Source organism: Macaca fascicularis, chromosome 2 (genome assembly GCF_037993035.2).
Source record: "Macaca fascicularis isolate 582-1 chromosome 2, T2T-MFA8v1.1".
In the NCBI taxonomy this organism is placed as follows: Eukaryota; Metazoa; Chordata; class Mammalia; order Primates; family Cercopithecidae; genus Macaca; species Macaca fascicularis.
In genome coordinates this window covers 62,188,436-62,211,245 of record NC_088376.1, presented here as the reverse complement: position 1 = coordinate 62,211,245, position 22,810 = coordinate 62,188,436, and the positions used below count along the sequence as shown (strand labels likewise).

At 35.8% G+C, this 22,810-nt stretch overlaps 1 protein-coding gene across 6 annotated transcripts in view; it reads right to left on the bottom strand.

The window, feature by feature from the left end:
* SCHIP1 (schwannomin interacting protein 1) overlaps positions 1-22,810 on the bottom strand; it is a 799,467-nt gene that overhangs the window by 598,237 nt on the left and 178,420 nt on the right. For 2 of the 6 annotated variants that reach the window (XM_005546236.4, XM_045385101.2), the window contains exon 1: positions 12,414-13,038. The exons of the other annotated variants lie outside the window; for them this stretch is intronic. In XM_005546236.4, the coding sequence (XP_005546293.3) occupies positions 12,414-12,476 (63 nt within the window). In that variant the 5' untranslated portion in view covers positions 12,477-13,038. Of the gene's footprint in view, positions 1-12,413; positions 13,039-22,810 lie in introns of those variants that run through there. 6 annotated transcript variants of the gene reach the window in all.

Below are 22,810 nucleotides of genomic sequence, written 5' to 3'. Positions count from 1 at the left end.
AATGAGAACACACAGACACAAAGAAAGGAACAACAGACACCAGGGCCTACTTGAAACTGGAGGAAGGAAGGAGGATGAGCATCAAGAAACTAACTTATCAAGTACTGTGCTTATTACCTGGGTGGCAAAATAGTTTATATACCAAACCCCCATGACATGCAATTTACCTATATTACAACAAACCTGCACATTTACCCCGGAACTTAAAAGTAAAAAATGCATGAATAAACACAATGAATAAAATATACACTAAATCTAAGTAATTGTTCTTAAAAGATCACAAAACAATGTATATATCAAAAAATAGTTCTTGAAAGACAAGTATTAAATATAAATAAAAGAGATATAGAAACAACAAACTGAGAAGTGAAAAGGAGAATAATGAGATAGGGGAGAAATCAAAGAGAATAGGAAATACATCTATCCTGGTTTCTATTGTATTCCCAATGCTAGGTCAATGCCCAGCAAGGAGTAGGTCCTCAACAAATGTTTATTGAATGAGTGAACATTCACTCAAAATATTGCAGAAGGATAAATTAACAGGAAATTTTAGTTTTTATTATTAAAACCAGATACACACATTACTATTACACATCTGTAATTAACTACCAACAGAGTAAAAATTGAATGTTTATATTCCAATTTGAGACGATAAATAAAATATAATTGATAAGAGAAAAAAACAGCAATGAAATATGAGAAACACAAAACAAAAAACAAGAGAAGATCAAACTTAATAATAGTTTGTTCGTATGTTATTAAAATGAGCTCTTGATTAGTGAAAACAACTTGTGTTTATGTTTAAAACAAAATTCAGCTACATACTGCTTATGAAATGATCAGTTAAAATAACTCAGAAATGTTGAGAATAAGTTTTGTAACTGTTATCTATCAGTTATCTGTTATCTATCAGGGAATAGATATCTATCTATCTGTTATCTATCAGGGAATCACTACTATCTACCAGGAAAACAAAAAATAAAGTAGGGATAAAGAATGTGAATATTTGACTAATTAATTAACATAGGAACTCTTTGTACCTTAAAAAGAAAGATCAGAAACTCTTTTCAAGGATCAGTGGAATGTAGGATTGATTATATTTGTATATGAAACTAAAAAACAATCCCTACGCAAATACCCCAAAATAAAAATTGTAAAGGCCATCTTTGATGGCTTCTATCTAACAAAATAATAAATTATTGTCTATTTCACATTTTTAGAATTGTCACTAAATAAAAATTTTAAATGCTTTTATAATAGTTGAGTCATAGGAAAAAATATGTAATTATAAAATCTTTACAATATAAAGAAAATGCGGATACTGCTTATTAGATTGATAACACAATTGAATTAGAACAAATTCAAAAACCTAACTTTGTTATTAAAATATTAATTCATCAAAACAAATAAATTATGCATTAAACTGAAGAAAAAATAAATGGAACAATAAAAATACACCTAAAGTTGGCCAGGCGTGGTGGCTCAAGCCTATAATCCCAACACTTTGGGAGGCTGAGGCAAGCAGATCATCTGAGGTCACGAGTTTGAGACTAGCCTGGCCAACATGATGAAAACCCATCTCTACTAAAGAAAAAAACAAAAAACACAAAAATTATCTGAGTGTGGTGGTGTACACTTGTAATCCCAGCTACCTAGAAGGCTGAGGTAGGAGAATCGCTTTAACCCAGGAAGCAGAGGTTGCAGTGAGCTGAGATCGCACCACTGCACTCCATTCTGAGCAACAGAGTGAGACTCCATCTCAACAAAACAAAACAAAACAAAACACCTAAAGTTAACAGGCAAAGTAAATATTACATTAAAATACCAAAATATATTAATTATAAAATACAGAATTGATTAACACAATAGCTGATTGTTACAAAATTTCAGTTAACAAAATTATAAATATTAAAAGTAATAAAGGAGTAGGCAGAGAAAAATTTTAAACAAAATATGATAGTTAATCTCAAGATATTCACTGATATATCTTGGAAAGTAAGTACCAGAATTTACTTATGATATTGTGGAAAACCTGAATATCTAACAACCATGGAAGAAATGAAAATGTTATTTTAAAATATGTATAAGAAAAGACATGGTGGCTGAACGGTTTTATTAAGAATTTTTTTCAAACTTTCAAGGAACATGTAATTACTATGCTATATAAAATTAGAGACCAAAGGAAAATCTAGGAAGCTTTTCATTTTATGAAGCTTGCATAGCCCTGATTCAAATTTGAGAGAAATACAAACTACAGGTGAATTTCATTTTATAAGCAGAGATGTAAAAACTTAAATAACATACCATAAAACAGAAATTAAAAGCAACATATAAAGAACTACACGTTAAAACCAAACAGCAATATCACAATGCAAGAACAGACCATAACTCATTGCATCAGCTATGGATAATAAGACAACCTCTGTTGCTTAGGTTGAATTTTCTAATCAATACAATAGGACTTTTGGAAAGGAAGAGGCAATTTAGTACTATTTGCAGTTGAGAAAATTACATGGTTAACAACCTCGAAAGAATCAACTAAAAAAATTCTGAAGTGCTATTAAGAGATTTTAATAAGTTGAAAAGATACAAATCAATATGACAAAAAGCTATTGCTTCCTATATTCTAGTAATAACCAGTTAGAGGTGGAATAAAAGGAAAGAAATAGCCAGGCACGGTGACTCATGCCGAGACTGCACCACTGCACTCCAGCCTGGGCAACAAGAGCAAAACTCCATCTCAAAAAAAAAAAAAAAAAAAAAAAAAAAAGAAGGAAATAATCCATAATCCATTTGTATAGGAATAATCATAGCAAGTAAAGTGAAAAAAATATGCCGGGCATGGTGGTTCATGCCTGTAATCCCAGCACTTTGGGAGGCCAAGGAGGGCGGCAGATCACCTGAGGTCAGGAGTTCGAGACCATCCTGGCCAACATGGTGAAACCTCATCTCTACTGAAAATACAAAAATTAGCCGGGCATGGTGGCATGGGCCTGTAATCCCAGCTACTCAGGAAGCTGAGGCAGGAGAATCACTTGAACCCAGGAAGCAGAGGTTGCAGTGAGCTGAGATCATACCACTGCACTACAGCCTGAGCAACAGAGTAAGACTCCATCCCCAAAAAAATAAAAAAACATAAAACATATAAAATGAAATTTCAAATCTTTCCTGATATCTATATCTACTCATGTTCTTATGCGTATTTATGTCAATATTTATTTATCTACACAGTGTTCCTAGATGGTAAGAACAAATTTGCAAAGGTGTCAGTTCTTATATTAGTTTACAGATTTGATGCAATTGTTATTAAAGTCTCTAAATGATTTCATAAGTATACAATTGTAAAGTTTATCTGGAATGAGTCTGACCAATGAAAAAATATGAAGTGGAGAATTCTCTACTAAATATTAAAATTCATCATATAAATGTAATATTTAAGACAGTAGAATACAGGTACTAGAAGAGACATGTGAAACCAGGAAGGTAGTTCAGAAAGAGATTCTAATGGATTTATTTTTAACATATGGTAAAGATTCCTGAGCACCATTTACTGAGTCCTTTGTTCTCTCTTACAAACTGGTAGTGGTGTTCAGTACTAGTACTAGTACTAGTACTCAGTAATGGTGTTCTCTACTAGTTTGTAGCAGAGAGCAAAGGACTCAGTAAATGGTGCTCAAGTAAAGAGTTAACTACTTGGAATAAAGTAAGACTATTATTTCTCACTATGCCATACACGAAAATTTCAATGAACTTAAGACAAATGATAAAGTTGAAACCAGTTTTCAAAAAACACAAAAATATATAGGTGAATGGGATACTTGGTTTTGTTTCCAAAAATATATCTAAAATTCTAAAGATTGAAATATGCAATCTAGGAAAATATATCTCACATATATAAATGGAAAAAATAATGTATACATAATATTTAACACATAAAATCTCAGTGAAACAATAGACAATTCACAGAATAAGTCAACATGGCCACAAAATGTGAAAATGTTAAACCTCAACAATTAAAAATAAATTCAGGTTTTAAACACAGACCACTTTCAATCTATTAAATTAACAGAACTATCACAACAGTTTTAGGAATGTAAGAATATATATCAATATCCTTAAAATTTTTATATAAATTTTTATTATACTTATAGTAATCTCTTGTAAGGAAACAAAAATGTGAAAATATATAAACACCCTCAATGTTGACATTGATAACAATAGAGGCATAATTCAATAAGTTATATGTCTATGTGATTTAATCTTACTCATTCACAGTGTACTATAAAACTTTGAGAAATTTTAATGACAGAGAAATTAAAATGTTGAGTTTTTAAAAGCACAGTTAAAAATGTTGCAAATATGTTTAAGAGGTATATTTTTATATATTCATATTCATATCTAGTGTATACACATTGAGGAAACTCCAAGGAAATTCACTGAAATGTTAATAGTGGTCTTTGTTCGATTAATGGTGAGATATATTTTCTAACATTTCATATTTTCTAAAACGAACATAGATATATATTACAATGATAAATGAATAAGCATTGCTATAAAATGAGACAGAGAATATTACAATGTAGTTTAGAAACAAAGTCATTCAAAATGTTTCTACTGAAAAAAAAGTAACCGTCCATTATTGATAGATTTCATTTATACAGAAGCCTCATTTCCTATCAGTTTTTGATAAATTAGTGATCATTGTACTTTGCTCTAAAATATAAATAGCTCCCTTCTTCCACTGACAAAGCACAGATTTGTTGGTCTTCATGAAAATATAAAACGTATATACATTAAGAAGTATAAGCATATTCATTCAAAACTATACTTTTCAGCTCTTGACACTGAAAATTTATCATCTTTTAATATATGAAGCATATTATTTTAAAAATATATGTGCATATGTGTTTTAGGCACATATGTGGAATCCTATGTATTTGAAAATAATTCTTGTCCAAATAAAGTAAACCATTTAGAATCTTTCAGTGTAATTATGATCACATAGCTTAAACATCAATTACAGGGAATGAATAAATGTTTCCCCAGATTCTAGCAGGTTTTCCCGCCTTTCTCTTCCTTCCAAAATCCCAAAATGAAGTTCCAAGAGGATGTATTTCTCTTTCCTAGCTTCTAATTAGCCCAGTCTTTGGTTTAGTTGGCAAAGGTGACTTTTGCATAACCAATAGCTCTCTTTCAAAAAAGACTGATGTGGGAGATTGTGAAAGACCTACAAAGGTCCCATCATCTTCAGTAGGGTCCATCCGAGCACCCAAACAGAAGCCTCCAAGCCATGATTGCCCCACGTGTCACATAGGGAATGTATTTAACACATGCAATTGTGGATTACTCCCTTCCCATCATCCCTTTTCTACTGGCACAAGTCAGAGGTGCTGTTCCAAGTGGAAAATGTGGGTTCACACAGCAATTTAGAGTGTGCATTGCTTTTTTGTTTGTGGGACACTGGAAGATAGGCCTGGCACAGTTCATCCTTCGCAAGTGCTTAATGCCATCCCTGGGGACAGGAATATCACGAGCCTACAAAAACACAGCTTTTAGCCGTGTGGTGTTGAAAATTTCAGGCAAAATTCCAAAAGCCCTCAAAGCTAATGCTGAGTTGACAAAGTGCCAAAACCTCTCTGGCATTAAACTTCCACTCTTTATTTTCCCCCTTCAGGTTAACAGCTTGTGAAAATAATAATGTGATAATGCCACCCTGTGTTCCAAATATCTCAAAGCAAGATCTTGTTAAGCTTTGGTGTCCCTTTGAGACTAATGGGAACTGAGCCGACTTATTCATTTTACAGATGAGAAAACCCCCCAGGAGATGAGTCAAATGTCTGAGTGATGGCCCTGCAGACTTACCATGTAGGTCCCAGGTCTAAATTAAATTCTCCAAACAAGGCCAAGTGTTGTAGGAAAGGACTTGAAAAGCTCAGCTAACATCAAAAAGGGCCAAAGAAAGATTCATAGAGGTTACTAGGCAGGCTACGGCAATAAACTGGTGAAAGTGGTGAAAACACATATTCCAGGAGGGGCAACAAGGCATAGTCTAAGCATAGCAATAAAGCACAGGCTAAGCGTGTGGCCAACTGGGATCAACAAGAATCACCATGGTCATCAGTAGATCTAATGTGACATCAGGGGCAGCTTACAACATCAGGGACACTGGATTTTGGCTTTTTTTAGTTTATCTGAGACCCTCTCATAATTACAGAATACACTGCTTTGCATATTACAGTAAGGAACAGGACTCTATCCCCCATTATAGAAGTAATTCCCTTCCCTGAACTCTAGCAATCAGGCCTGAATGCATAATCTAAACCAGTCAATGGCATGGCCCAGTTCAGGACTTTGAATCTGGAAGAAGTGTCTCAGAAAAGTGAGGGGTATTTTTGAACTGTGTAGCCATTGCATCCAGTGTACTGTGAGGCCAACAGCATTCCAATAATGTTGTCTCTTGTGTGTGCCTTTCCATGGGTTTCTTCTTTTTCTGAGCCTGATTCTCTAGCCTTCCTGTCAATTTAATGAGCTATCTGTTGTGTTTCTAATAAATTATTTTTCAGCTTAAATTACCTAGGGTCAAGTTTGCAACCTGGAAGACTGAAATTAGCAATGGTCGAGGCCGCAGTAAAATTAACATCAAGCATACCTAGCAGGCTATACCAGGTTTAGAGCAACAGGAACTGTGGGTTTGGAGAAAGAAGTCTTCCCATAGTAGAACAGAAGTCCAGGTATGGCAGAAAGTACTCGGTGCTCTAAAATCTATTTTATTTTCTTACTTCTATGTAACCTGTAGGATATTTCCCAGTCTCCCCTACAGTTAGGTATGGCATGTGTATTAGTCCATTTTCATACTGCTATGAAGAAGTATCTGAGACTGGGCAATTTATAAAGAAAAAGAGGTTTAATGAAATAACAGTTTCACCTGGTTGGGGAGGCCTCATGATCATAGCAGAAGGTGAAGGAGGAGCAAAGGCACGTCTTACATGGTGGCAGGCAAGAGCATGTGTGCAGGGAAATTGCCCTTTATAAAACCATCAGATCTTATGAGATTTGTTCACTATCATGAGAACAGCACAGGAAAAACCTGCTCCTATGATTCAATTACCCCCCATTGGGTCCTTCTCATGACACGTGGGGATTATAGGAGCTGCAATTCAAGGTGAGATTTGGGTGGGGACACAGCCCAACCATATCAGCATGTGACTGGGTTCAGTCAAAAGAATGTTAGTTGAGTGAGGTGTGCCTCTTTCAGAATGGGCCCACTAGAACCTCCCACATGTGCCCTTTTTCCTTTCTATTTTGCTAGAAGGGAGACAACTGGAGGGTGGTCTTGAAAGCCACGTGTTGAAGATGGCATAGCTCCCACCATCCTGGGTTCTCTGAATGACTATATGAAGAAGGCTCACCCCACTGTATTGCTTTGCCTTTCGCTACTGATGCCTAATCAGGAAATAAAAACTGCTGTTTGGGAGCTATTATACTTTGGGGGATCCCTTTGTTACAGCATAGCCTAGATTCACCATGTATGATAAATTAATCAAGCAAAGATTCAAGTTCAGAGCAGGGCCAGTAGCTATGCTGACTTGATGTTGACCCCTTGAATTGATGGTCTACAGCTTCAGGATTTCTCCCAATTTATAAAAGAACAGACGACAATTGGAACGGAATCTTTAAAGGTATATGATGCAGCTATAGCTACACAGGTTGAAAGGATACAGGCAAAAGAGCAAAAAAGCTCATTAGGGATTTGACAGTCCTAAATAGAATCCTAGAATTGATTAGGGATCAATAAATTCTAAATTTTTCATTTCTTTTTTATGCATTGTAGTATCTCTATGCTAGGGATAATGAAAAGATAAATTATAACTCCAGTTCTGCTTTTTTCTCCTTTAACCTAGTTTTCCCTTTTCAAATAGATCCAAGTGATGCATCTTACTCTCCCTCCTGGGATTTTTCCAACTCCTGAGGTTTAAAATAAAACCCACCTGGGGTTTTATTTCCCAGTTTTCCCCTTTCTTACTCCTTTTCAACTGGGTGGTTTCTCAAGGAGCGCAGGGAGGATTAATCATCTCAGTTCTTTTAATCACAAGGGTATGTACCCAATACATATTTGTTGAATGAATAAATTATTGTTTTCTTTTTTAAATGAGACAACACTGCACTGATGACTCTTATCCATGTCTAAGTTGGAAAAGACCTTAGAGATCACGTAGACCTTCTGCTACATATGCACACACACCATTAGGGAGTCCCCTTCTATAGCATCTTTTATGTGGGTCATCCAGTGTGACTCATATTTCTGGTGATGAGAAGCTCAATGCTTTATTCCTATACCATTGAAAAACAGCTCCATCCTTTTTTTGTTTTTGTTTCTTTTGAGGCGGAGTCACTCTTATCGTCCAGGCTAGAGTGCAATGGCATGATCTCGGCTATTGCAACCTCCACCTAGAGGGTTCAAGCGATTCGCCTGCCTCAGTCTGTAGCTGGGACTACAGGCACCTGGCTAATTTTTGTATTTTTAGTAGGGACAGGGTTTCATCACTTTGGCCAGGCTGGTCTCAAACTTCTGACCTCAGGTGATCCGCCCACCTCGGCCTCCCAAAGTGCTGGGATTACAGTCATGAGCCACTGCACCAGCCTGTAATTATTTTTTAAAAATTTCTCCATAAATCTTCCACTGATTGGTCAATGTTGAGGTCCCTTACAAGTCACATATTCTGACAGAAATTCCCTTGCCCAGGGGTCAGTAAATTGGTTGCTATCTCCAAATTATCAATCCATTCACAAGTCTTTATCTTCTCCACCAAGACATCAGAAAAAAATCTTCAAAAGTCCAGATATAATGCTTGTATTTATATTTCTAGGAATCTCAATGAAAATTAAACATAAGAAAATTAGTAAGAATTGCTCTAAGGCACTGAAGCTTTATATTCTTTCATATCTACTGTCACATCATTAGACTGAGTCTGTCTTTGACTGCTTTTAAAAATAGATATTTACTATGTCATGGGCAGTCAATGTACATGCTTTCTATACCAACATTGTATTCTACACAGTACAGTTCCATCAGTTTCAAAGCACACAAAATGAAACCTAAGGTGGAGAAGTGGGGTCTTATTTCCTGCCATTGTTGTGCACAGGAGTCAGAGATCGAGCACTAAAACAGCATTCTAGAGAAGCATGCTACTTAGGTCAATCCAGAATGTTGGATTCAAAATGTGTATTGCATCAAGATGGGTCTTATTAATGGAGTCAGGGACTGTGTGATGTAGCATGTCAACTCCAAAAGTGTAGATGAGATGGTGTCAAAAATCCAAGAAGAGAGTCAGAATTACAGGACAAATTAGGCAAGATGGAAGTGGCCTGACTTCACCCTAGGACTGGCTGCCTGGATGTGTACTTGTTCTTTACATGCTCCAACTTAAGTTTACTTATGGGGGAGAGTAAAATCCAGAGGGACTGGAATTTGAAAGATTAGTTAAAGTGAGAAAAGCATCATATCCAGACATTTCTATTTGCATAATATTCTCGGACTTTCAGCTATGTGTATATCTTCCATGAAAAGTCCCTAAGCTCTTTTCAGTTCTCTGGAAAATGTAAGATTATTCCATCATTTCTTGTAATATTTAATGTAAATCTCAAATCAGTCAGGTCATATCTAGTTAGATCCATCAAGTAATATAAAGTAGGAATGTGCCTTGCAAATAAAATTGGGAGAGAGAAAGGAACAACAGTAAAACGTAGTAACTGAGGACAAAAATCACTTGATAGAAAGTTTTATGCTGAATCATGATTCTATAATGATTCTCTTGGATGCTAGGGTACCTCTCTTGAGCCTCTAATGTCCACTGAGCCCCTTAGAGTGTTAGAACCATACTAAAACAAGCCTAGAACCCATTTGGAATCAATCAGCATCCTGCTCACTGAAATAACCCCAAGGATCCCTATGTCCCTCTAAGAAGCTACCATTTAGGATCTTCTTGCAACACATTCCAGTTTCAGGCTCTTCCCTACTGGAACTGCTCCTATTGGGACCATAGCTAGAGGAGCTGCTTCTACAGGAATATGTGATGGAGACTGATGCAACAGAGATGAGTCTGAATACCTTGGATATAAGAACTATTTCCGAGATCAACTAATCTTTCTTAGTGCCAAAAAGGGTTAAAATCAGCAGTAAAAACCACACCTGCCAATTAACTGCCTCTATATTCAGCCACCCTGTAAAGCATCCTAACTAGGGTGGCTTTCATAAATAAATATGCCCCTACATTCTTTGTAGCCAAAGGTTATAAATCCGTTGCAAGGGTGGGTGGACCACAGTAAAGAGATCTGGGAGCATATTTTTACATTGGCAAGAAAAGCAAAATGTCACTCAACTAAATTTAAGATTGTTCACATACATCTGCTACCACCAGAATGTTATTCAAAAGGAAAGAAAGAAAGAAAAAGAAATGTGAATATCTAATAGTTTAGCTCTGAACATTTTTCTACTATTCAGGTGACTGTTTCAATAATGATTGAAAGGCTATCAAAACAGAAGCAAACATGTGCTTGTAGTTTGTCATACAGCAACAATTTCTGGTTAAATAAATACATAGGCAATGATATCTCAACTACAGAAAAGTGTGTGTGCTGGATAACTGTAGTTATAAATATATCACTAAAATGTTTGCAAAAAAGCAGCAAATATAAAATGTTACACTTCTGACAATATCATAAATGAATTACATCCTTCAGAGAGACAGAGACAAAGATCAAATAAATTTCTGAATCAGGTACATCTCCTCCTGACACCATTTCAGAGCAAGCAGATGCATTTTATGACATGAGTCTTGGATTCTTCTGGATTAGAATGTACAATTTAATAAACCAGAATAATTTGTCCAAAGTTCATCAGGGTCTGGAAATGGATACAGTTTACTGTAGGGAACAATTTAAGTTTAAAATCACAGAGGTACATGCAATGGTGTGTGAAAAGTCCTACTTACCTATTAACGAAAGCAGAATAATAAAATTCGGGGAAATGAAACTTAAAAAAACTGAAATCATAAATCTACCTTTCATTCTTTTCAAAAACTAAGGCCTTTTAAATACTGACATCAATTACAGAAATTATCAGTGGATCTATTGAGGAAAGATGACAAAACTGTATACCAAGGTCTCCTTTACATAAAATTGTTACATCCTCTAAAAGTCTGAACTTCATACACTGTCAAAATGTAAGTACCATTTATCCCAAAATCAAATACCAAATTACCGAAGAGTTAAGAAGCAACAGTAATTCACTTGGAAATTATCCATAACAGAAATAATCCATTATATTTGAATTAGAGATAGAGCTGAGTAAATTGCATTTACCACTGGTTTTTAAAAATGAAGAAAACTACTAAGGGAAATACATTTTATAATACAATAATATAAATATATATGTTTATTAGGTTTTAAAATAAATGATTCTGCATAAATAAATGTTCCAAACCGCATTTAAGTGGTCTGAGAAAAGACTCATGATTTATTAAAGTTACTTTTTAATGACAATATGTTCTCTTAGAAAAAAAATTCAATAGTTAATCAAAATATCTGTTGGGGTCATTCTGGGTAGTAACTCAAAGTATTATTTCTTTGTTGGTTGTGTCATATCATAATATCATGGAACTACACCTTTGATAGTCTTAAAGATGGAGTTAAAAGATGTTTTTGAAGAAACCATATTTTTTAATTTCTGGTTTGAACATTTAAATTGAACATTTTGAAACTAATTATTTTCAATAATGCTAAAAGTACTATTTCAATGGCCCATATATAATTTTATAAATTTACTTATTATTTCTACTTATAATAAACTGCCACTCTATACATTTCATACCAATAAATTTGAAATGTTTAAGTCATCAAATATCTCCCATGTACTGACATTAGAATACCTAGACATTCGTTCTTTTGGTAACTGAAAGTATAATCTAAAGTGAAAAAGTTTAACACTGACCTTCCCAAACTGTACAAATCAGGAACTACTTTCCAAAGGAGGCTTGTGCATACAAAGGGCAACAGATTGTACATTTGGAACTATTTATATGTGTCTATTAAAATGCTATTTCTAAAGCCATTGTTTTGTCCACTGCAATGCAATTAGTTTTGGTGTACTAAAAAAAAAAGAACACCCAAACATAGATTCACAAAATTCAAAGCATCAAATATCCACATACTAATTATGCAATGAGAAAGTATTTTTTTCAAATGAATACTCTGATATATTTTAAATGCTTAATTCTGAATTTAAAAATGTAATGAAGGCCATCAGCTTTTATAGCTTAAATTTAACCTGACTCAGTTCGACTTTGAAGTTTTCTCTCTTCATATGTAAAAATATGATACACCTAAAATAGATGGCAGACATTTGTAAAACTTACACTGTCAGAGTGCTTGCCCTGGTCACAGTCCCACGTTGTAGCACGCTGCGCGGACCTCTCCATGGTGCTGAAGAGTTACTCTTGCCCATTTGAGAGGGAAGAGTTGTTTATTCAAATTGGCTTTGAAAGAAATCCGTAAAGGGTCACCTGGGTTAGCTAGTAAAGTTATCTAAAAAATTTCTATAACACACACTAAATAGGTGATGCTTTTGCCTTTCAGTTATCAACCACCATGCTCAAGCAGCTCAAAGTAGATTTTGGAGCAGAAATCTTCAAGTACTGGCAAAAAAGAGCGAGAGCTTTTTGGGAGATGAAGTTTGCTGATTTTTGCCAGTGTTCTTCAGATTGATAAAACACACAGAGAAGACAAGGCTACTCGGAGAACAGAGGATTCCAGAAAAGTTCTTGATCTTAATGCAGAAAAGAAGATCCCATTAGTCCAAAGCAGCCAATTCACTTCATGCTATCATCCGATCTACTTTTTGATTAAATATAATACAATAAAATAGAGTTAAGAATTCCACAAGGCACTGCACACACCATATAAACAGGTCTGCCTCGTTCTAGCCCCAGCCTCGGTCTGCTGAAGATTATCACAGCAGAAATCAGGCTCTGTGGCTTTCACAGATTATCTCTTTCTGAGGCTGAAACATATAAAGAGCCACATGACACCCAATGATGTCATCTCTAAAGCAGGTCACAGTTGCTGCTATATGTAGATAAAGTCCTTCTACTGAAGTATTTAGCATAGTGATTTTCTTGAAAATCTACTTGCATTAGATAGCATGGTCTTCTATGAAAATACTTAACCCTATCAATACAGTGCCATGAAGAGAAAATAAATTTGCTGCTCATATGTGAGATGAGTCTCCCTTTAAGCTAAGATCAGCTTCTAGTGCTGCTTTAAAAAATGAATAACTGCAACTAATTTGTGGTGAATATAGTGAAAAAGGGCTTTTCCCTGGAGAAGCTGCTGTGGGAACTAGAGGGTCTCTAAGGATACAGAATCTACTTCTAAAACACCTCTCAGAATATTTAGCATGTCCAAAAATTATTTTTAATTCAATCCATAAAGATTGCAAAATAAAAATTAAGGCAACCGTCTTCAACTTCTAACAACAGTTTATGTAATAAAATTTAAAAGCTACATAAACAGAAAAACACCTTACTATCTCTGAAATGATTGGAGCATATTTTCAAGTGTTGATTAAAGAAAAACTTTCTTTAACTCACTATTTTTAGATGTTTTTCAGCTCTGAATAAAGTAAAAATAGAAAATTAGCTCTATTGTTACTAATCTGTACACCTAACTGGTAATTGATAGTACACATATTCTTTTAAAGAATGTTTAAATGAGCAAAGTCCATGACCATTCTTTGCAACACATTTTTCTCTTTCTATTTAGTCACATGCCATAATTTACGATTTTCAGTCATAATTGTCATTTCTGCCAGTTAATAAATTATCTAATCCCCTTTCATGCCAACTAAATAATTCTTATAGCCCAAGTGAAGAATAACTTGAAATTAATCTAATCAGTGCTTATTAAATGTATTCCTCCCTTAAGGCCAAATAGATCAAACAAAAGCAGCTTTCCTTGAAGAGCATAGTATTCTGTCATATTTTTGAGAAAGAACCATAAATCTGAGGAGAAAACAATTTTCCACACAACCAGTGCCACTGAACAAATTCTATTAAAGCAATGGTGATTGTTCTGGCATCTCATCAGGAAAATATTGCCTCACCAGCTTCTCACAGCATATCTATACAATGCTAAAATATCCAAATAAAAATTGAGAAAAAAAATGGATCACCTAAATGTTCTGATCCACTTAGGTTTCCTAAATAAATTAGATAATTTTGTTCAATTTCTACAGCTTAGTGTTTTCTACACTTTAATAACGATGAAGATTATCTGGGGCATTTTTAAAAATTAAAAGTCCCTGTAATCCCAGCACTTTGGAAGGTCAAGGCAGGTGGATCACAAGGTCAGGAGTTCAAGACCAGCCTGGCCAAGATGGTGAAACCCCATCTCTACTAAAAATACAAAAATTGGCCAGGCGTGATGGTGAGTGCCTGTAATCCCAGCTTCTCAGGAGGCTGAGGCAGAAGAATCGCTTGAACCCGGGAGGCGGAGGTTGCAGTGAGCTGAGATCACACCATCAGCCTGGGCAACAGAGTGAGACTTCGTCTCAAAAAAAAAAAAAAAAAAAAAAAAAAAAAAAAAAATTAACAGTCCCAGACTGCTTCTCAGATATTCTGACATGATAGATCTGTTGTGGTTCTGGAATCTGCATTTAAAAAAAAAAAAAAGTTCCAAAGTAATTATTATTTGGAAAACACTAATTAATATATAAAACTGAATAAAAAGTATTTGTGATTCTTAAAATTATTTAAAAAAAAAAGCCCAATTTTTGCTCCCCGAAGTATCCAGTGTTGGGCACCCCCTTCTCATTTTCTCAGGTTTCTATAAGAAAGCATTTTTCTAAAGACTCCCAGCCTCTGATTTCCATCCTTTTCTCCTCTCTACAAAGGTGGAAGGAGTTACGCTGATTGGAGGATTAGGCAAAGGAACTGGGCTTCTACAGCTCAGGATCGCCCTCCCTCCGTCTCTGTGTGGGATCCAGCTCTCTGCAGAGGATTCACTCTGGCTTGCCCTGTAGGTGAGACTGGTAAGTTTCTCTCATTCCAAAGTTCAACAGTAAGAGGTCAAATGTTGCCACAGTCAGAGTTACACCCTCAAATCCAGCTTTGACAGGAATAAAGTTGAGATTTTGATCTCCCTCTGCCTAAATCTCTTATTTCTGAAAATAAGTTTCTAAATCAAGAAGGGACATTGAGTTATTTATTGACTTTCTAAAACTCCATCTTCTAGTACTATTGTTTTGTTGACTACATTTGTTTTTTATATAAACCCTATGAGCCAGTTAATGCAACAAGTTTTATCTGTGAACTAACTTAATAAAATTTTCATTTGCATAATACAGCTGTATAGATACAGACCTACAAAAAGGACATGTTGTGTGTAAAACTTTCATTGGAAGTTTTATGAAATGCATTGTTCAACTCATTAATTGAATTATTGAGCCACTTAGAGGAAAATTCGAGCTATTGGAATTTTTCTTTAACACCTAGTAACTCTAGGATAATGTTTCCCAAAATGTGTTCCATGGATCCATTAAGTCCAGTAAGATGTGACTCATTTCAGGTTACATGCTCAAAGAAGCATAGAAAATGTGAAAACAATACAGCCTTCCTACAGAATCAAAATGTGTATAAACTTTAAAAGTCTCAAAGAAGTCGTAAAGTAAATAAATTGAGTCATTTTACCTCTCTTCCAATTAATATTTACCAATGTCCTATAAAAATAATATTTCAGGTGCCACATTCAGAGAAATTCTGCTCTAGAAGATGTTTCAGCAGTAAGATTTTTGTTAATAATAGCACCTAAACCTTCTATATAATTAATCAATTAATAGTTATTATTGCCTGAAGTTATCAACAGCTCTGTTACAAGAATTGTCAACCATGACTGAGGAATTTATAAATTCCGCAAGGGCAGAGGTTGTGTTTCTTTTGGTGATCATTGTATCCCTGGCAAAGGTATTACTTGGCAAAGGTCTGGCACACAGTAGACATTCAAATAGTTGTGGAATGAGTGAATGAATGTAGACCTAATCCACGGATGTGAATAATTATCCCCCACCCACAAAGATGTCTTATTTACAAAAAGACCCTTAGGCTAATGAGCTTTCCAGAAGAAATGAAACACAATGTTATATCACACTCCAGTTTCACCACATCTAATTTCTCCTTGGACCCTAAACCATCTTTTATACCCATTCAATGAGTGGAATGTTGGTTTGTTGTTAATATTTTATATATTAGGTGCATATATTTATGGGGTACATGAGATGTTTTGATAGAGGTATGCGATGTAAAATAATCACATTATTATCCATTAAGTAATCATGGAGAATGGGGTATCCATCCAAGCATTTATCCTTGTGTTACAAACAATTCAATTATACTTACAGTTATTTTAAAATGTACAATTAAGCTATTACTGACTATAGTCACCCTGTTGTGCTATCAAAGAGTATGTCTTATTCATTCATTCATTTTTTTTTTTGTACCCATTACATTAACCATTCCCAGTTGCCCCACTCCAGGCTCCCACTCCCTTTCCCAGGCTCTAGGAACCATCCTTCTGTTCTCTCTTCCAATTAGTTCAATTGTTTTGGATTTTTAGATTTCATAAATATGTGAGAACATGCAATGCTTGTCTTTCTGTGCTTTGGAATGTTTATTTGTAATAATAAAACTGGATTTATTATGTAGGTGCACTCTGTGTCTCAATTAGAGATCTAACAATTTATCTCACCTAAGCTGTAGAATAAAGACAGAGTTTATGTGAGGACAAATGCCAAGAGCAGACTTAAGATAAACTACAAAGAAAACAAGTTATTTCTCAACTATCTTTATCAAAGGTGACATACTTGATGTCTAGGTTTTTGCATTTATACTCATAGGTCATTAAGTGTGGAGACTGCTAAGGAAGATTTATTATGTTACTATGGATGAATGAATCAGTGATCAATTCACTGTCAATTTTGCATATCATTCTGAACTCATGCAATGTTTAATATTAGCAGTCCTTCTGAAAAAATTTTAAATCCCCAAACCAAAACAACATGTTTGTTTTTAAACCTATCAAGAAAAATTACCCTCAAATCATAATGTTAAAAAATAATTTGGGAAAAGGAGTCTATATTATCAGTCAATATTTAGAGACATAAAAGGGAGTGGATGTTTGTGGTATAAATATACTATTTTATATAAAAATATATTTATGCATACTGTCATATATGTTTATATATTATATAATTTATAAAACTTTGGAAAATGAAATACTCTCTCAGGCTCTGGTTTGAAAAAAGAGAAATGTATCTACTTCTAATACTAAGAAGACTTCTCTTTTTATATATGGTTAATATATTCTTAGAACCAAAATTTGGAACAAATAGACAAAGAATTTGTGCTATTTAGGGGTCTGAAAGGAAGGATGAAAGATAATGTTTGGATACTAAAACATTAGAATTCATGGGACCTAAATTTATAACAGCTGAGCTTAATACTGTAACCTGTCCCTGACCTGGAAAATCTAGGTTATTAAATTGTTAAGTAGCACAAAGCTTATATTCTCTATAGTTTTGTGTTGTTGTTGTTGTTGTTTTTGTTGTTGTTTTTGAGACAGAGTCTTGCTCTGTCACCCAGGCTGGAGTGCAGTGGCACGATCTCGGCTCACTGCAGCCTCTGCCTCCCAGGTTCCAGTGATTCTCCTGCCTCAGCCTCCTGGGTAGCTGGGATTACAGGCACACGCCATCACACCCTGCTAATTTTTGTATTTTTAGTAAAGACGGGGTTTCACTACGTTGGTCAGGCTGGTCTCGACCTCCTGACCTCAGGTGATCTGCCCACCTCCGCCTCCCAAAGTGCTGGGATTACAGGCATGAGCCACCGTGCCTGGCCTACATTCTCTAGTTTTAAATCTCTCAAAATTGTATTAGAAGGGGTCCCAGAAATCCTCTTTTAGGGCTGAGTTTTCCCCCAACCAAGTGTGACTTTGTAACAGGATGTTCTCCCTAATTAGTCACCAGAGTTTTCTTGATGTATTTAAAGCTTGGAGGTTGTAAATCTAAAAAGGGGAGTAAAGCTTGAGGGTAATGAAGCAGTCTGAATGTTAGTGAATATTCTGTGTTCAACAGCAAAGGTAAGACTGACTTTTAGAAGTATATTTGGAAAGGTTTGGTGGGTCATCTGTTGAATATCCAGACACTCTTGCTAAAAGCCGGGACACTTAAGCAGTGCTGTTAACCTGTGCATCCCACAGCCTTCACTCTAGAACACTTGAGGTAACAGAGACTATAATTCCTCTTGACCAGGAGTGAGGCAAGGTCTGCTGGTAGAAGTTGGGCAGCTGCAGGAATGGCACGTAATTCTGCTTTCCCCAGTGTCCTAAGAATCTGCCTGTTCCTTATTCATCGGGTCTTGGAAGGAAGGAGAGCGGTCTGTGCTTGCTTTTACTCTGAGTGTGGGGGTGGTCTCTTAGAGGAGGTCTACTCATTTAGATGCAAAAAGACCCAGTTCATTTTCAGAACTGGAAAATCAATCTTTAGTAAGAGCAGCACTAAAATAAATGCTTAATTTATTACCTTTGTAATGTACAGTTCCCATATATATATTCATATTCATTCTGGGACATGAGTTGATTCTCATGGATTCACTTGGGGAATCACAAACAAGTACTGTGCCCCTCAATCAGTGTCTAAAAATTCCATCTCTGCTCTCCACAATTTTTCCAAAGCATTTTGAATAAACTCACTGAATGTTTTCAAGAGCAGACTCAAAATCAACTAACAATTAGTGAGAGCCTTCAGAGTCCCAGGTTCTGTGCTGTAGTTTACATGGGTAGTGCCGTTTAACCTTCACAGCAATCCCAATCCATTTCTGAGGTGGGTATTATTTCCAGTTGTAGATGAAGAATGTCCTCTCAAATGATATATCTTGGACACATAGAAATAGTGGCAGAGCTGCTATTTTAAGTCACAACCTCTTACCCAGGCAGCGCCTCATTCCATGAGCCACAGTGCCCCCTATAGGCCAGATCATAATAATATGGGAACCAATGGGAGAGAGTAGGCGTGACCACAAAGCAAGGCCCACGCAGGAGGAAACAATTCTAAGCCAAAAGAGATTGAGAATGTCTCTAAATAATCCCAAAGATTTTTCTGGACTTATTTGTAAGGGCATGCTAATAATTTCTGAAAAGGTTATCAATCTCGGAGTTTAGAAAATACCATACTATAGTTTCTTTCCATGATAATCCTATTAGACAAGCTACAGCTCTCTGGGAGCTGGAAACGAAAAGCAGTAAATATTTTATGATATGAAATTGATTAATAAAAAATACACAAGGAATTTCCTACTGTTGTCATTTGTGCAATAACTAATATTTTTTAAGGAGAAAAGATTACTCTTTTTAAAAATCATTTTGATATCCACAAGCTCCATCCCCTAACAGTTGCTATTCAAAATTCCTATTTCTAAAACAAATTTTTCTGTTACCACATGATACATTGTGGTATAAGGGCACTTAATATGCAAATTGCTAACATAACTTAATATTATCTTCCCTCTTGTTGCTCTTTAATTTGGCATTGAACAGCTGAGGTTTGAGATTTTAATCAAGGAGCATTGAATGAAGCAATTTATAAAATCAATGAGGATTTTGAAAATATTGTTTCATTCACTGTTTATGACTACCAAATTGTAAAACAGTCTTAGAAATGCATGAACTGATTGCTACCCCTACAGCTTGACCGTGTCTAAATGCAGCCTTCTTTTAAAATAATATAGTGGAAGAATAAAACATGGAGCTCCAGCCCAATGGGTGGCCCAAGAAAAGGTATTTATCTCTTTAAGTCTCATTTTCATCATCTGTAAAATGGAGATAATAATAGTGCCTTTCTTTGTATGATCATTGAGAGGATTAAACAAGATAATAGCAGAGTGCCTGGCACATAACAAGTGCTCAGTTCTTATTAAGATAATGAATTTGAGCACTCATACCTAAACATTACTGTCGTTATATATTTTAAGGCAGAAATGTTCTAAGAACTATATTAAACACTATGCTTAGCCAGAACAATCAGAGCAGAAGCATGCAGAAGCATCATTCTCAGCTGCACACAGGAACTCAACCAGATTAGTGAGCTGATTTCCCATGTAGTACATGTCTGGGTAAGACAGTTGAGATAGGCAATAATTGCAGTTTATTATCGGCTCACTGCAACCTCTGCACTGCAACCTCATGCAGTATATTACAGCTGGCAATGTCCAGAAGTTAGGTAAGGGCATGTTGGCCTCCATTAAGGTTGTGCTAGAGGTTAGTAGCAGGAAGGCAGGGACTTGGGACAATACAGCAGTTGATCAGATTTAAGAAGATAGAAAATTGTCTAGGCAGCAACAGCAATAGATTAAACCCAGAGAAAGAGAACTGAGGTTCAACAACCTGGAAAAGATCAAGCAAGAGGCAGGGCCTAAAGAACTCCCCAGGGACACAGCTCACTGACAACATTTGACTTGGACTGAGGCTTTTAACACAGAAGTTCCAAATGGACTCATGGATGTTAGAGGAAGCTCATTTCTTGATGACAGGCTTAGTCAGTGTAGGCCAGGGGTCATCCTATTCCCTCCATAAACTTGAGGTCAATTCACTGGAGGGTGAGAAAACCAAGTCTTCCTATCTGGGGCTCCCTGAGAGTGTGTATGAACCCAGTGGGTCTGGCAGGCTGGTCAAGGTAGAGCAGAATCACCTTCCTTCCACCAGGCAACTTGTCCGCGGGTGACTGCAACCCCCAAGAGAGCTAAGGATGAATCTTCCCAAAAGGGCCCTAGCAAACTGATGATCATGGCAGATAAAAAAAAGCTTAGCTCACTAAACTCCAAACAACTACACATAAAGTTTTCTTTTAAATTATGACTTGGATATTTTACCTAAGTGACAAACTAGAGACTTGGAAACATCCCAACATCTTATATTTTCATATTTTATTTTTTACATTTAGTGTCACATCACTGTCATCATCAATATTTAAGTCATTTGTTATAATCAGTAACTTCTATTTGTATTCCGGGCAGGGCCTGCTTGCTTTCTGACAGCTAATTCTTTTTGAAAATCTGTTCTAACTTTTTTTTTTTTTTTTTTTTTTTTGAGAAGGAGAGTTTCCCTCTGTCACCCAGGCTGGAGTGCAGTGGCATGATCTCGGCTCACTGCAACCTCTGCCTCCTGGGTTCAAGCCATTCATTCTCCTGCCTCAGTCTTCCAAGTAAGTGGGATTACAGGTGCATGCCAGCACACCCAGCTGATTTTTGTATTTTTAGTAGAGACAGGGTTCGCTATGTTAGACAGGCTGGTCTCAAACTCCTGACCTCAAGCGATCTTCCCACCTTGGCCTCCCAAAGTGCTAGGATTACAGGCATTGATTCTCACTTTTTATAGGCAGTCATGGGTAAGCCAGACTGCCATTCACTGAATATAGTCGTCCTTATCCCATGAGCACAGAGCTAAAGGATGATGATATGGTGGGGCTACAGGATGCACTCTCAAGTCCGTCTGATATACCTTATGGGAGACCAAATTGCTGGGAATATTTGAGGGAGGAAATATCTTCTACTAAAAACCAACAAGGAACCAGGAGGCTAAGCCAAATTAAATAAGGTAGAACTGTTAGTGAAGCTGTGCAGAGATATAAATGAACTTGATGACTCATGAACAGGGAAGAACATGCATTTATGCACAAAACACTTATGCTAGAATCGAAGCAGTACAGCAGTACAAATATAAAACAAACATATATTCTCATAGGAGTCCAATAAAACCAAAAGGTTAAACACCCTAAAGCAACACTAAAACTTTTAGATATCACTGGATTCAGCAGCAATTGAGAATTATCTTGAATTAGGCTGTGAGAAGGTACAAAAATAGTAAATCCAAACATTTAACTCACAAAGTGATTTCTAATATTGAGTTTCCATCATTCAAATAAAATCCTAAATTCATCTAATTTGCACTTTCTATTGGCATTCACAGCAAAGACATCCTAAACACTCAATTCTCACTTTATTTTTTATTCACAAATCATGAGTTAGACACAAGCGAGAAGCCCTGGCATTTTCCAGTGTGGTTCACGAGTGCCCTCTAGTGATAGTGAGGTCAGTTAGGATAAGCCATTCCCCCAAATAATTGTTTTAAAAAGTGAGGATTCACTAAATGTTCAATTTCTGCTGTCAATTAAAAATAGATCTTCTGCCACTTTTATTTGCATTGCTATAAACTCAACTTATTCTCTCTCTTCAAATCCATATCTAAGCAAAACCGTTTACTAAAGAATATGCAATGCAACCATCTGAAAACATTTCCAATACAGTAACTTTTACCTGATCCCAAAAAGAATACATTGTTTTGAGTGTTGGGAAACCTTTTTACCACATAATAAACATGATAACCAATAGTAAAGGAAAATTTTTGGAAGTAATATACTTGTGTAATTACTTCATTTCTCTAACTTTTCAGCATTTCAGTGACTGGTTACAAATGATCACAATGCTTAAATCCACAAAACCCTGGTTCATAAATCCCTCATCACTGATTTCTTCCCACTTTTGGAGTTTTTTAAAAATAAATACTTCCAGCAGTTTCCCTTATTCCTTAACTCTCTATCTCAGATTTCTTAAACTGGTGGCCTGTAGGTCAATTGTGGTCGGTAGGCAGGGTTGCTTTACCTTTTAAATTTTATTACTGGATGCTAACACTTAAAAAATACAGATTTCTG